Raw genomic sequence first — 12,979 nt, forward strand, 5'->3', positions numbered from 1 at the left:
AAAGGTTTTGCTTTGGCTCGATCCGCCTGCCACCAGCCAGACCCGGGAGCACGGTCTGGTCACCACAATCTGACCCTGTGTGAAGTATCCCTGAGGTGTCACATGCCCTTGTACTTGCCAAACTCCTCAGCAGATGAGGTAGCTTCCAGATTTCAGTACTTACTGGCAAGCTTCAAGTGGTTTGTCCAGAAAGGCTCCAAATGATTAAAGATCTCTTTGAGCTGTGTTGTTGCCACTGCTTGGTTACTGACCTGCAACAGCATAACAACATGGGAACCAAGGATCTGGCAAAACAAACTTTTCTGCTCCCTGTCTCCTAATATTTAGCTTTGCTTTTGAGATGAAAGAAGCACTAATTCCTATTTGTATCCATTCTCATTGCTTGATTTAGGATTTTTTTTAACTTTTACTGACAAGAACAAGCCTTCTATTATGATTTATTAAGCTTGAACATAGCTCACTTTCCAACTGCTGGGCAAATACAAGCTGATTCACTGTTACCAACACACTGAAAAGATTTGTTATCCCAATCTGACAGGTAACAAATCTGGATCAGCAAGTGGGCATTTTGTACTACACAAACAGGATAAAACCCACAATATATGCCCTGCTTGCCAAAGCACGCGTGACCAGAAGACGAGGATCACCGCTTTCCTTTCTGGCTGAATAACTCTAAGGTCTTCTATTACAGCTTTAAAAAAACTTCTTCTCCCAGCTTTCCTATCTGCATGTGCTAGCCAGCACGTTCCTGGAGCGTACATTCAGTCAAACTTACAACCTTTAGCTTTCCAGACAGATCGTTTGCTATTATCAATGGAGATAACACATAGAAAGCAAGCAATTTTGGAAGCTACCTTTTCTTCTCTCATTCGTCCCATGTTTTGACAGTCTTAGGGTATCTTGGCACCCTACAGTGCAGCAGGTAGTTAAGAGAAGGGATGGTTCCCAGGGAAGAAGCGTTAAGAGCGTGGCCAGTGCCAGCACTGCCTCTGACTTCTAAATCACCTACAAATGGAAATGCAGCATACATGCACAAACTAGAGAAAATCACCACAAGATTTGACTGTTCAGTATGTTTTGCATTATTTCTGATAATTGTCAAAGTAACATCAGAGATATTTGAAGAAAGACTTGTAAAGAGTGTGCATTGAAAGCAATCCTGCAGAAAACAGTCAAAAATAGCATGAAGAGTTCTCAGTACCATCTGACATGCTTCTTCACCACTTCTTACTAGTCGAGCTTGGTCTGCCACCAGAGAGAACCAGGAGTTTTCCTTAGCAGCAAAAAATTGCACTGAATTCTGATTCAGAGCAGTCAGATACTTGGAGAAAAAAAGAAAAAGGAAGTCCCGGTTATGAATTCCTGTCTTATTTAAGTATTTGCAAAGCTCCATTCTCACACTCCAAAAGGGCTTTCTAGCCTGTTCTTTTGGTCTTTCAATCATGATCTCCTTGTCTCTAAGAAATCCCATCTACTGCCAGCTCTTTGGGGTGCTTTATGCCCAAACTGACTCCGTTTGTCTGTTTTACATAATTACAAAGCAGCGAGAGCCCCATCCATTATTCAGCCTTCTCCAGACTGTGTTTGGGGGTAGGGAGCTCGCACTTCCTCAAAAAGTACTGTACAGCAACAACAATTGCTGCAAGGAGCAAGAAAGAAACTTTAAAACATAGAAGATCTAGCTGCAGAGAGGTACATGTTGTGTGACAAGAAACAGAAGTTTTCTGACTACAGGAAGAAGGACGTTTCTTCTACCTCCGTTTTCGGCAAGCATGTGAATTTTAAGCAACCCAAAACTCGTCCCGTCTCAGAAAGGGCAGTTCAGATGATTCCCAAGCCAACCTGCTCATGCTACAGATTAAGAGTAATTGCTACCTCAGCTTGCCTCTCCTTCACAGTATAAACTAAGCCCATTTACATGCCAAAACACATACCGCTCTCCCGCCTCTCTCCCTCCTATCCCTTTTGTCCATGAACAGCCACCTGCTTCATTTTTCTAAGCAGACATTAGGCAAGATCTCAGTTGAAACGTTAGGGGCTTTCAGAATAGTGTTTCAGATCCTGGCCCGTGCCTGAATTTTAAAGGCAACTCAAAACTGAAAGGGGAGGTTGGGTCATTCTGTCACAGTGTTTTGGGTTGGTGTGGTGGGGTTTTGGTAGTGGGGGAGTGGCCGCAGGGCCGGCTCCTGTGAGAAGCTGCTTGAAGCTTCCCCGGCTCCAAGTCAGACCCGCTGCTGGCCCAGGCCAAGCCCATCAGCGATGGCGGTAGCGCCTTTGGGAAAACAGATTTAAGAGGGGAAACCTGCAGTGAGTCAGGGGATTGGAATGTGAGAGGAACCCCTCTGCAGATACCGAGGTCAGTGAAGAAGGCGTGGGAGGAGGTGCTCCAGGCACTGGAGCAGAGATTCCCCTGCAGCCTGTGGGAAGAACCCACGTTGGAGAAGTTCATGGACTGTCTCCTGTGGGAGGGACCCCACGCTGGAGCAAGGGAAGAGTGAGGAGTCCTCCCCCTGAGGAGGAAGGAGCGGCAGAGACAGCGTGTGATGAACTGACCCCAACCCCCATTCCCTGTCCCCCTGTGCTGCTGGCTGGGGGAGGAGGTGGAGAAAATTGGGAGTGGAGTTGTGCCCAGGAAGAAGGGAGGATTGGGGGGAAGGTGTTTTAAGATTTGATTTTACTTCCCCTTGTTGTTGTTTTGATTTGATTGGTAGTAAATTAAATCGATTTTGTTTCTTCCCCAAGTCGAGTGTTTTTTGCCCATGACCATAATTGGCAAGTAATCCCTCCCTGTCCTTGTCTCGACCCTCGAGCTTTTCTTTGTATTTTCTCCTCCCCATCCCACAGCAGGGGAGAGGAGTGAGCCAGCTGCCTCCTGATGCTTTGCTGACAGGCTGGGCTGGGCTTAAACCAGGACACGGAGCCAGAGCACATTTTCCAAACAGCTCTATTTCAAGAACCATCACTATTAGATAACCTAGAGCGGGACTGACTAACCACCTACTGAATTCATCACCATTTCCTGCACAGCTGATTCTGTAGGGAGCAAGAAACAGCAATTTGACACACAACATGTCAAAGCAAAGGGCAGTCACTTCAGTACGTTTTCTCAAAACGAGCCTATATAATATTTATAGGCACTTTACTGCCATGCTCATTTAGCATCCACGCCCCTTGGTCCCCTAAAGCATGTTGAGTAACCGCTGCCCCACCACGACACAGGACTACTTCTCACCACCGAAGCAGCAAGCAAGCCTGCCAGAAGGATTGCTACAGGCAACACTGGCCTGGGGAGCTTCAGACAGCAGCAGAAAAGCAAGCTAGCCTCTAGAAATGGATATCGAGCTGCTCAGCAGACTCGATCTCTTTTCAGTTGCAGCACAGCTTAATTTCACATACATACATACAAATACACAGAATTTATATGTGGCTATATTATGCCAAAATATAAGGCTAGTAAATTTTCTTGTATTTCATGGCTCCATAACTCCAAGGACAATTCATTACCATGACATAATCAAAGCGACCTCTTAAGCTTCACAGAGAAGTGATATGAACACTTGGATGAACGAGTTATTTAGGTCAAACTCTTTAGAGAACTAAAGGATGCTGCAGCTCCAGATAGAAAATGTGGCATAGATGTTCTTCACTGCAGGACTCCAAATACCTCTTGGGGATGTTTCTCAGCAAATGGCCTGTAGCAACATAGACTGTAGCCTGAAGTTAAAAGTCTTTTTGTTACCACGTTTGTTCTTTCCCATCTAACCATTTGCAAAACTATTCAACTAATTCTTTGCCAGTTGTTCACAGAATGACATGTTTTTGAGAAATACATAGCAGGTGCTAAGATTGGAAAAAGACACAAGGAAATCTTTTATGAAGATTTGCAAAGTGAAACTGGAGACCTACCAAGCTAATGCATTTATTAAGCTTCAGCACAATTTGCAGTACATTTGACACAGTTTTAAGGGGCTGAGGCAGAATGGGGTCCATCAAGATACTCCACAGAGGCTCTGTGACAATCCTAAGTCAATGTCTCCCACTATCTGCTCTGATCCCCTTTAGTGCAGCTCCACTGGAAGTAGGAGCTCCCCAGCTGGCTAAGTGAGCTCTGGCACTTTTCCACTAGCTTAGAGGTACCACTGAGAATGATCAGGCATTGAAATCTGTTAGAAAACTTGCCTAGATGGTAGTGAGCAAACTCCAAAGAATTTTAACTACTTGCATGCATTGCATTCTGATTAAAATCAAATGCATAAACAAGAAAGTCTGATTTCTGAAGAGCGGTGAATAGCTCTCAGCTATGTGATTTTTAACAGCCATTAGAGTCAAAGCAAAGGCTGTTGGCTGCACGACAAAATTCCCTCAGTAACACAGCCACATAATAGGGCATTCACAATATTTCTTTGCAACGTCCTTTATTAAATATCCTCCTTGACACAGAATATTTAAGCAAAAATAGTTTAAAAACTCTGTTTTGGTAATTCTTACAGGATTCTCTTATGTAGTCACTGTTACAGCGGCTCACGTTGCCATTCAAGGAATAAATCTTTATCAAATGTCAGGTTTCTCACTGTGCGGAGATCTGTTCCATACAAAGAAGTCATTAAGAGTAGGCATTGGAAAATGCCTATAGAAACCAAGAAAAGTCTGAATTCCAGTCTTCGGCTAATAAAGAAATATAACAATTGTGTCACAGACATGTAATTCTTAATAAATGAAGTAGCAGAATAGGAAAATGCATCCTCTACAGCTTACAAAAATCATGGCAGTGCATGCAAGCACAGCAAAAGAAGAGGATATGCCTCAAGCACAGATGCGTCAATACAATGTTGAAGCTTCAGCCCGATGCTGCCCAGCTACACCTGTGACTCTGAATGCTGTTTCCAATACTGGAAACCTGTCACGTAACTATCGTGTGGCAACTGGCACTACCCCCTCCGATGGGATTCTGCCCACAAAAATTAGACAGCATGAACAGATTCTGCTTTGATTTCTGTCTGCCACAGCTGTTGCATGGCCTGTTTGAGACCCAGATGGTCTCCTTCATTTTATTATTTTCTATGTAAACTAATAATCTAATTTTTTTACATTAATGAACAGTAAATAAATGTTTCTTTGGATCAAAGGATAGCTCCTATAGGTGTAGACATTCCCATTAAATAGATTAGGCTCATCAGGTAACCAGATTAACAAACCTATTGACACAGGGAAGATGACAGGGGACGCAGTATGTGTCCTTGTTGCATAGGTGTAGACCATACATATCTCTTATGATGAACATTTCAGTCAGAATCCTTAAGTTATAACCAAAACACTATGTAAGGGGTTGCTTGAGGTCAAACAAACCAGTCCCTCCTTTAACAACTTTTCCAACCACTAGGCATGCAGAAGGAGATCGCAGTTCATCATGGGCACCTGTAACAGAATTCAAACAAAATCCTGTTAGGATATTTCCAAAGGTTTCTCAAAGGTCAGTGCTGAAAAGAAAGCATTTTGGTTTACATGCAAGAAGTCATCTGGTTCAGCCCCCCCTAGTTTCAGAAAGGCACTGCCTCCAACTGTTCAGATTGAATTTGTATTTCTGAGAGCAGGAGCCCAAAACTCTTCCTACCCCTCCTACAACAACTATTATCTCATCCCAATCTTTTTGTGCAAGCAAAGAATTAGGCCACACATTACTAAACTCTCCCTATTCAGCATGAAAAGACAACACGTTCTGAATTCTAAGAGAACACAGATTTGACCTTCCAGTGAACACATTTTGCTGATTCAATAGATTGCTAAAAAAATACATCAAGTGAGGCAAACCCCAAAAGATTGCCTTTTCATTGCTGCCTTATTCCTTTGTTAGAGTGAATCCTTTTGATGTGGATTTTAAATCCTTCTGGCTAGATACGAAGAGAACTTTTCACTGGAGAGACATTCCATGAATTCCTTTGATTTTGTGGTTACTCACTGTAGCAAAACAGTGTCACAGAAATTTGGAAGCTCTCCACATGACATGTCTGGCTAGGACTGTTTTGCTTTCACTGTTTTTATTAGCATTCAGGCTGTTCTTCATTCATCCTAACTACAGCAAGCTGGAATTTTATCATTAGAGCAGTTGGAAGATTGGAAATAAAACTGTTAAACTTTTGATAAGTTTGGCTCATCTTTCTTCTACTGAGCAAAATGTACTGAACTTTCTAGCATACAGAGGATGGGGGGAGGAGCTGCACCATAACACAGTGTATGGCATGTGCTTGCCACTCTGATCTCAGCTACAGTTGAATAATTAAATAGCTGCTCCTAAATGTGTTTCAGCTGAAGAAAAAAAAGGTCCTTTGTTAGATCATTAAACAAGTCATAACTGTCCTGTTTGCTCATGTGATGTTAACAAAGAGTTATTCTTCAAGCAAACAGCCAAAAGGATCCCACTTCTGATGCAGTGTGCTCTCTGCACACTAAACCCTGATCAGCAGTCTGCTGGGTCACACCTGCGCTCTAATAGCACTTCTTATGTTAGCTCTGCACAGTGGTCACAAGCCTTCTTTTTTCCTTCTTATTGATCAGGGTCATAAGCGAGCACCCTTGCAGTAACTCTTTAACTGTACAGTCAAGTTAGCAGTTACATTAAAGCAAATTAGATCCAGACTGCTGCAATCCACATTATGACTTTGATTTCCATTGTGGTGAAATCAGTAACTCCCTCCACTTGTAATCAGTGTAGCCTTCCTGCTAATTTCACCATGCCCTTCTGTCAGGACACACTTCATGTCTTTATTCATAATATTATCCATAAATATAATTACATTTCACCTGACAAAAACCTTATCTTATTCTTATCAATATACAATATAATGTAAATCCAGAGAAAGAGCACAACTGTGCACGAAACATCCTCTTCTATTCAATTTCACCCCGGATTTACACTTTTCCTTTCTGATTTTCAGATGAATTTTAAGTCAATTGTAACCAATACTGTTCATTAAAACCCAAATTACCTTCCCATAACAGGTATAAAACAGCATTAATGAAAAGGAAATCAGTGATAAAAGTATCTCTGACACCTGTGCAAGGCAGTTTAAGATACTAGCTGACAAGATCATGTTGAGATCTTTTCCCATTTGTAGTAAGTAGCAAAGGTGGCAGCGCAGGAGCATCCAAGAATGAGAGTATCTAACTGGCATGGGACAGAAACTAAGACTATTTGCAAAAGGGAGACATGATTAGTATCCAAAGCATGAGATCAAGCAAACTGTCTAATGACAGGCTTAAAGCACAAGTTTTTTGGATGAGACTCCTAAATGTAGATGGCTAGTGCCATTTCAAATGCCCCAAATGATCCATGCAGCCATGTGATCTCTACACCTTCCAGAGCAGCAACGAAAGGCTAGAAAGGATACTCTTGGGCATCTCAGATGGCACAGAAACCTACCATTAGACAAATGAATCTGATCCTTTGTCTGTGTTTGAGGGAAAAAAGCAAATATAGTAAAGTGCTACAAAGCAGAAGAAAAACAGAATCAAAGTAACAACCAGGAGGACTGTTCTTACAATAAAATTCTAAATAGCAAGGTTAGAGAAGAGATGAAAATATGGGAGTTATAATACAGACATGGAAACAAAGCAGAGATGGCAATTTTAATGGCAGAGACAGAAAAAGGCAGATTTAGTAGTCTGTTAAAAGGCTTTGCTCTAACAAATCTTAACAATCTTAAGGTTTGTTATAAAAATGCCTACCTAATTCTTAAAGAAAGGAGTCACAGACCCCACAAATTGCATGTGGGAGCTGACTTAATTTAAGCTGACGATTTTATTAAAAACATCTGGAACATTTTCCTAGGCAAGGGCTTAATTAAAATTTTAGCCTCTGGCATTTTTTCTAATGCAGTTATGCATTACTCAAAATAGTGGAAAGTTACGATGAAAACAAAGCATATGTGAAATGCTGCAGCAATGTATTTCAAACTAAACCATTTACCCATCATTGTTGCTTCCTTCAAGAATTTGTAGCTGGTTTCAAATGTCATCTGTTGCAGAGGGGAAGAGTTGGACTGAATTCCAAAACGATTCAGTGGTTTATAAAATCCTTCAAAACACATGTAATCTGCCACAAGTGAAAGGTGCCGAGGGTCTACCACAATTCCTAAGAACACAAGAAAGAGCAATCATCAGAGCATTCAAGGGCTAAGTTTTGTTGGTCTCTTTTTTTTTTTTTTAAATAAATAAATCAGGTCTAAATTAAACCCCCTGAAACTAATCAACATGGAGAACATCTCTATTAACATTCTTCTGGCAGTTGCACCTCTTTGTGCGTAGCTGGCTTAACTGCTCCCCTCAAATATCCAAGAGAGACAGACCCCACTATAATATAAAACAATGTCTCTCCAGGGAAACTAAAATGTCAAGAATACTGTAAGGTGGTAGTTTCTCTACATAAAATCAGTAAGGTCTGCATCATCTTTGTTTATGCAGAAAGGGATCACACATCCATCCATTTGTGATGGGACAGAGCTCTAGCCCCTCACCTGGTAGTCTGCATTAGCTAGGCACCGGTGTCAGAAAGGTTCTGATATTTTCTGTGCATGACATTAGGCATCCACAGAAAACCTCATTTAGGCTAAAAAGAAATAGCACTTATTTTTAAATAATGCTTGTGCAGTCAGTGTAATGGGGGACCATTAACAGCTCTGTCAACATTTAACTAGCAGTTCTTGAACAACTTGAAGGTCAGACCATTCTGGGCTGCCAGCTGGAAAATCTGTTTGATATAACTGGTTGCTAAAATTCCCACTGTATTAATCTTCCCTCTTTTCAATAGTTTAATTCATAGCAAGACTTAGCTCACTTAAGGCAAATTCAACATGCCTAATTTAAGCAACCTATAAAGTCAGGCATCTTCCCTAAGCTACATGCCTGGAGTCTCTGAATAACCTATGCAGAGAGAAGAACATTCAGACAACGTAGCACAGATATTTTAGGAAAGATATAAAAACTCAACTACAAAGGTAGCCTAGACTCCCATCATTAGAAGCTAGAGTGAGGCAAGATTAATCCTATTCTCAGGGCCATTATACAAGTCTAACAGCTTCCTCAGACATCAACAGTTAATTCATCTGGATCTTCCAGCTTGCAAAAAATAAATACACCACAATAGAAAAAGCTCTGTGAAGGGAGGATAAATTCAGCCTTGCCTAGTGAATTTTCTACTGATTAAATGGAACCTAACAATTAACTAACAAAGTCTTCACAGAAGGCACTATAATGATTAAAACGATGAAAAGGTGCAATTTAAAAATACACACATAAATGAAAAGATCATGCAAAACCATAACTTTGTAAGCACTGTGGCTGGGTTTTCCCATCTTAATGATAATAAAGACTATCTTTAAAAATTCAAAGAAATCTTACCATATACAGCAAATACATCTTTTATTTCCTTTATAATCACCCTTAAGGCAGACTCAATTCCATAATTCTTAGCCATGGCATGAATATCATTGGAATAAAGTCTGTTCAGGTCCAAAATCTGAAAGCAAAAAAACCACAGATACAAGTTAGGACAGCAGTTACCTGGTATTTCCAAATAACTTAAGCTAAGCTAAGCTAGCTTTTTCCTCCATTTTTCATTAGCTTAAGCAGCACCAACAGTTACAGAACAACTAGGCAGCAGCTCAGAGCCAAATACAGGCAAAAATGATTCTGGGGATTTATGTTTAAGCTAGTGATCACAGCATTATATAGATGAATAAAAGTACTGGAATCAAAACTCACCACAGGAGAATATTATCTGAAATTAGAAAAAGCAAACTAACAAAACATCCCGAGCAGCAGAGAAACATGCCAAAGTCTTTCAAGCAACACAATGCATTGCCCAGTCTGCCTCAGCCAGCCAGAACTTCCAGCAAAAGCAGTAGAGAAGATGTAGCTTAAAACAATCCTGTATTTGTAGAGTTATGGGCTAGATGGCATAACAGAACTATTCATCTCCAAGTACTGCAATTCATTTAGATGGAAGAACTCCCTCAAGTAACATTTAGAGAGACAGAAGCGTGGTGTGAAATTATCTGTCATTAGACACTGGGCTGCTGCACAAAAACTGGTTTGCAAGCTGCCCTTGAGAAAAGGCTGGGCTAAGCTCTGAACACATCTGGGGGTAGAAAGGAGAAGGAAGAGAGTTTAAGAGCTGAAAAGGCTACACATCAGCCCTGCTAAATTTAAATGGCATGCATTATCCACCGTCTTTCCCCAGAACACAAAAGATCATTCAAGTTCAGGATTATAAATAGATTATGTACATCAGAGTATCTGAACAGCTCCACAAGGTTTATCCCTTCGGTATGCAGAACAAGTTCCTTCTCTCCTTGCTTATTGGTACTTTCATTCAACAAGCATCGTGTGATCCCCTTCACTTCATGAATGACCGTGCTTCTTGCGAGAGAGACAAGCAAGGAGGAGATATCGAAGTACACCTTCATCAACGGAAGTGTCAATGAAACCTAAGAGGAAAAAAACCAACATAGCGTTGTTCTGTAAGGAAGCTTGAACATTAGGCTCAATAACCAGCCTTTTTCTTTTTAGGTAAAAAGTAGACAACTGGAATTACCCTAGCTGTGTGTTTAGGAACATAAGCGTCTGACTAGAATTACAGCTGAAGGATGCTAATATGAACACCCCATCCCAGGATCATTTATCCACATGGCTTTCAGGATCTCTGAACTTACACTGACTGGGTTTTTTGGGGTGGCGTTTTTTTGGGGGGAGGGGGGTATGTGTTTGTTGGGTTTTTTGTTTATTTGTTTTTTAAGATGTTTAGACTTTTTCAACTGTCCAGCCATCGCTTTTATTCATCAAGAGCTACACAGTGGTGCATCATATATTTAAAGATCAAAACACAATAAACACGTCAAAACCCTGTTTTTAAGATGAATTTTCATCAGGTGTTCTAAAAGTTAGAAGCTACTAAAAGATATGTCAAGAAGTACATTTGTACTGCCACTTTTCTGTATTAATACAGGATTGCTGAGACAAAACAGCAGCACTGCACTGAAAAGATCCATTTGTTATGGGAGCTACATGCAACCATTGTGCAACCACACACAGATGTTTCCAGGCACCACCATCTTACCTCACACCAAAGTTCATTTTTGGTGTCAAATGTGTAATCCTGTATTGATGGGTGGCTGTCCAGAACAGCATTTACTCGCAACTCTGCTGACTGAAGGAATCGATCTTTCTCTTTTTTAGTCTGAGACATAAAGGAAAGATGTTGAGATTCATCACAATCTGCTCCATTCTGATCTTCTTCAGCACCAGGAGTCCCTTCTTTTTCTGATTCAGCCTCTTCATCTTCTAGATTCTCATCAACATTTTCTTCCCCATTCTCTTCTTCACTCTCATAATCAACCTGCAAAGAAATAATGTCGTATTTATCTGAGCCAGAACATGTACAGAAACAAAGCACACCATGAACAGTTTTACTCATTAATATTCTTGACAGCTGAGTTGCAAGTATCTCACCTATGACACAATGAAAACGTAATCTGTTGTAAAGAAAATAATACAACAGATTCAGTTCAGTCTCTATAATCTTGCCCTTATTCCTCAATACAGTCCAGGATGTTACACGTTATTGGGGCCATAGTAGAATTTAGTTTTCTTCCCCCACAAAAAGGCTCTTCTCATAATCCAACTCTGACGATGGGATTCCCTCAGGATTTTCAGTTACTCTACCTCTTGCTGAAATTACAGCAACCCATCTTTTAAGCAGTAATTACGAAGTAGTGAACACAGAGAAACATGCAAAGCCAGAGAGAATATTTATTAAGAACCACAGTAAAGTTTTAAAAACAATTAATAGCATGAAAATAGCAAGAGGTAAAGTTAAGGTGAACTACAGCACAGACAACCTGATTGCCAGACACATTTACCCAATGCCTGAAGAACAAGGCTTTGGAAAGACGCAGATCTCCTCCATCTCTAACTTGCATGGTTCTGTATTACCCTTAAAGGACAGCAGTGACCAGGCTCAACTATGATGACTAAAGTCATCACAAGTCTCAGCCCACATCTGCTATAGTTTTTCCCCCATCCAAATCAAAACTGATCCGCACAAAGCAGAGATTTTCCTACCTCCTTTCAAATGTTTTGGGTTTTTTGTTTTGGTTTGGTTTTTTTTCCAGCATTTTGTTTCAATGGAAGCTTTCCTTCCCAACTCAAACCAAGGCAGAGGAAATTAGGAATTAAAGTGCAGTTCTGAGCACCTATAAAATCACTACCTCTTCCTCCTGGTTCTTCCTCCGTTTTGCTTCTGTAGCATCACCATCCCCTTCATCAGCTTCTGCATCAACAATGTTCTCTTCCTCCTCTGCTGGAGCTTCCTGATTATTCAGTGCCTAGAAATCCATGACAGACCAGATAATCAGGCTGACTGCTAGGAAGCATCAACTGCATCAAAAGGCTTTAGCCAAACATTTGGAATTTAACAATCCCTTGTTCAATGTTCTACCTTTAAAGACAAATTAATTTCTAGAAACTCACTATTATAAAGAAGTAATGAACTTACACTCATGATAACTGTAATATTAAACAAGATGAACATCTACAAGATAGATAAGCTACCAGCCTGTTTATATGACAGTCCTTGATGGGAGAGGAGTGGCAGAAGGAACATGCAAAAGCCTTTCAATGAAAAAAGGATCTTCCCCAAGGTTTTGACAGCCACTGCTATAACAGGACATTGATCTGGGAGCAAACGGTGAGTAATATGCTTTTATCTCACCAAAGTTAAAATAAACAGGCATTTTCAGAGTACACTCTTAAGTAAATTAGGATTTAATATACAATAACTTTAATTTCCTTGTTAATTTTATGAGAATGCAAAGACAGTTTATGCATAAAGAAAATATTTAAGTAGTAATTTAGTATTCACACATTTCGTGTTCACATTGAAACATGCTATGCTTTTCCAAATTCTGGTTCTCAAAAACAGGTAAAG

General features: G+C 40.5%; 1 protein-coding gene across 1 annotated transcript in view; it reads right to left on the minus strand.

Moving 5' to 3' along the window:
- Positions 1-2,926: 2,926 nt before the first annotated feature.
- POLR1A (RNA polymerase I subunit A) overlaps positions 2,927-12,979 on the minus strand; it is a 37,064-nt gene continuing 27,011 nt past the window's right edge. The window contains exons 29-34 of the mRNA XM_052780753.1: positions 12,261-12,377; positions 11,111-11,389; positions 10,281-10,481; positions 9,394-9,511; positions 7,964-8,128; positions 2,927-5,415 (exon numbers count right to left, since the gene is read on the minus strand). Of these exons, the coding sequence (XP_052636713.1) occupies positions 5,315-5,415; positions 7,964-8,128; positions 9,394-9,511; positions 10,281-10,481; positions 11,111-11,389; positions 12,261-12,377 (981 nt within the window). The 3' untranslated portion in view covers positions 2,927-5,314. The remainder of the gene's footprint in view (positions 5,416-7,963; positions 8,129-9,393; positions 9,512-10,280; positions 10,482-11,110; positions 11,390-12,260; positions 12,378-12,979) is intronic.

Source organism: Harpia harpyja, chromosome 2 (genome assembly GCF_026419915.1).
Source record: "Harpia harpyja isolate bHarHar1 chromosome 2, bHarHar1 primary haplotype, whole genome shotgun sequence".
Taxonomy (NCBI): domain Eukaryota; kingdom Metazoa; phylum Chordata; class Aves; order Accipitriformes; family Accipitridae; genus Harpia; species Harpia harpyja.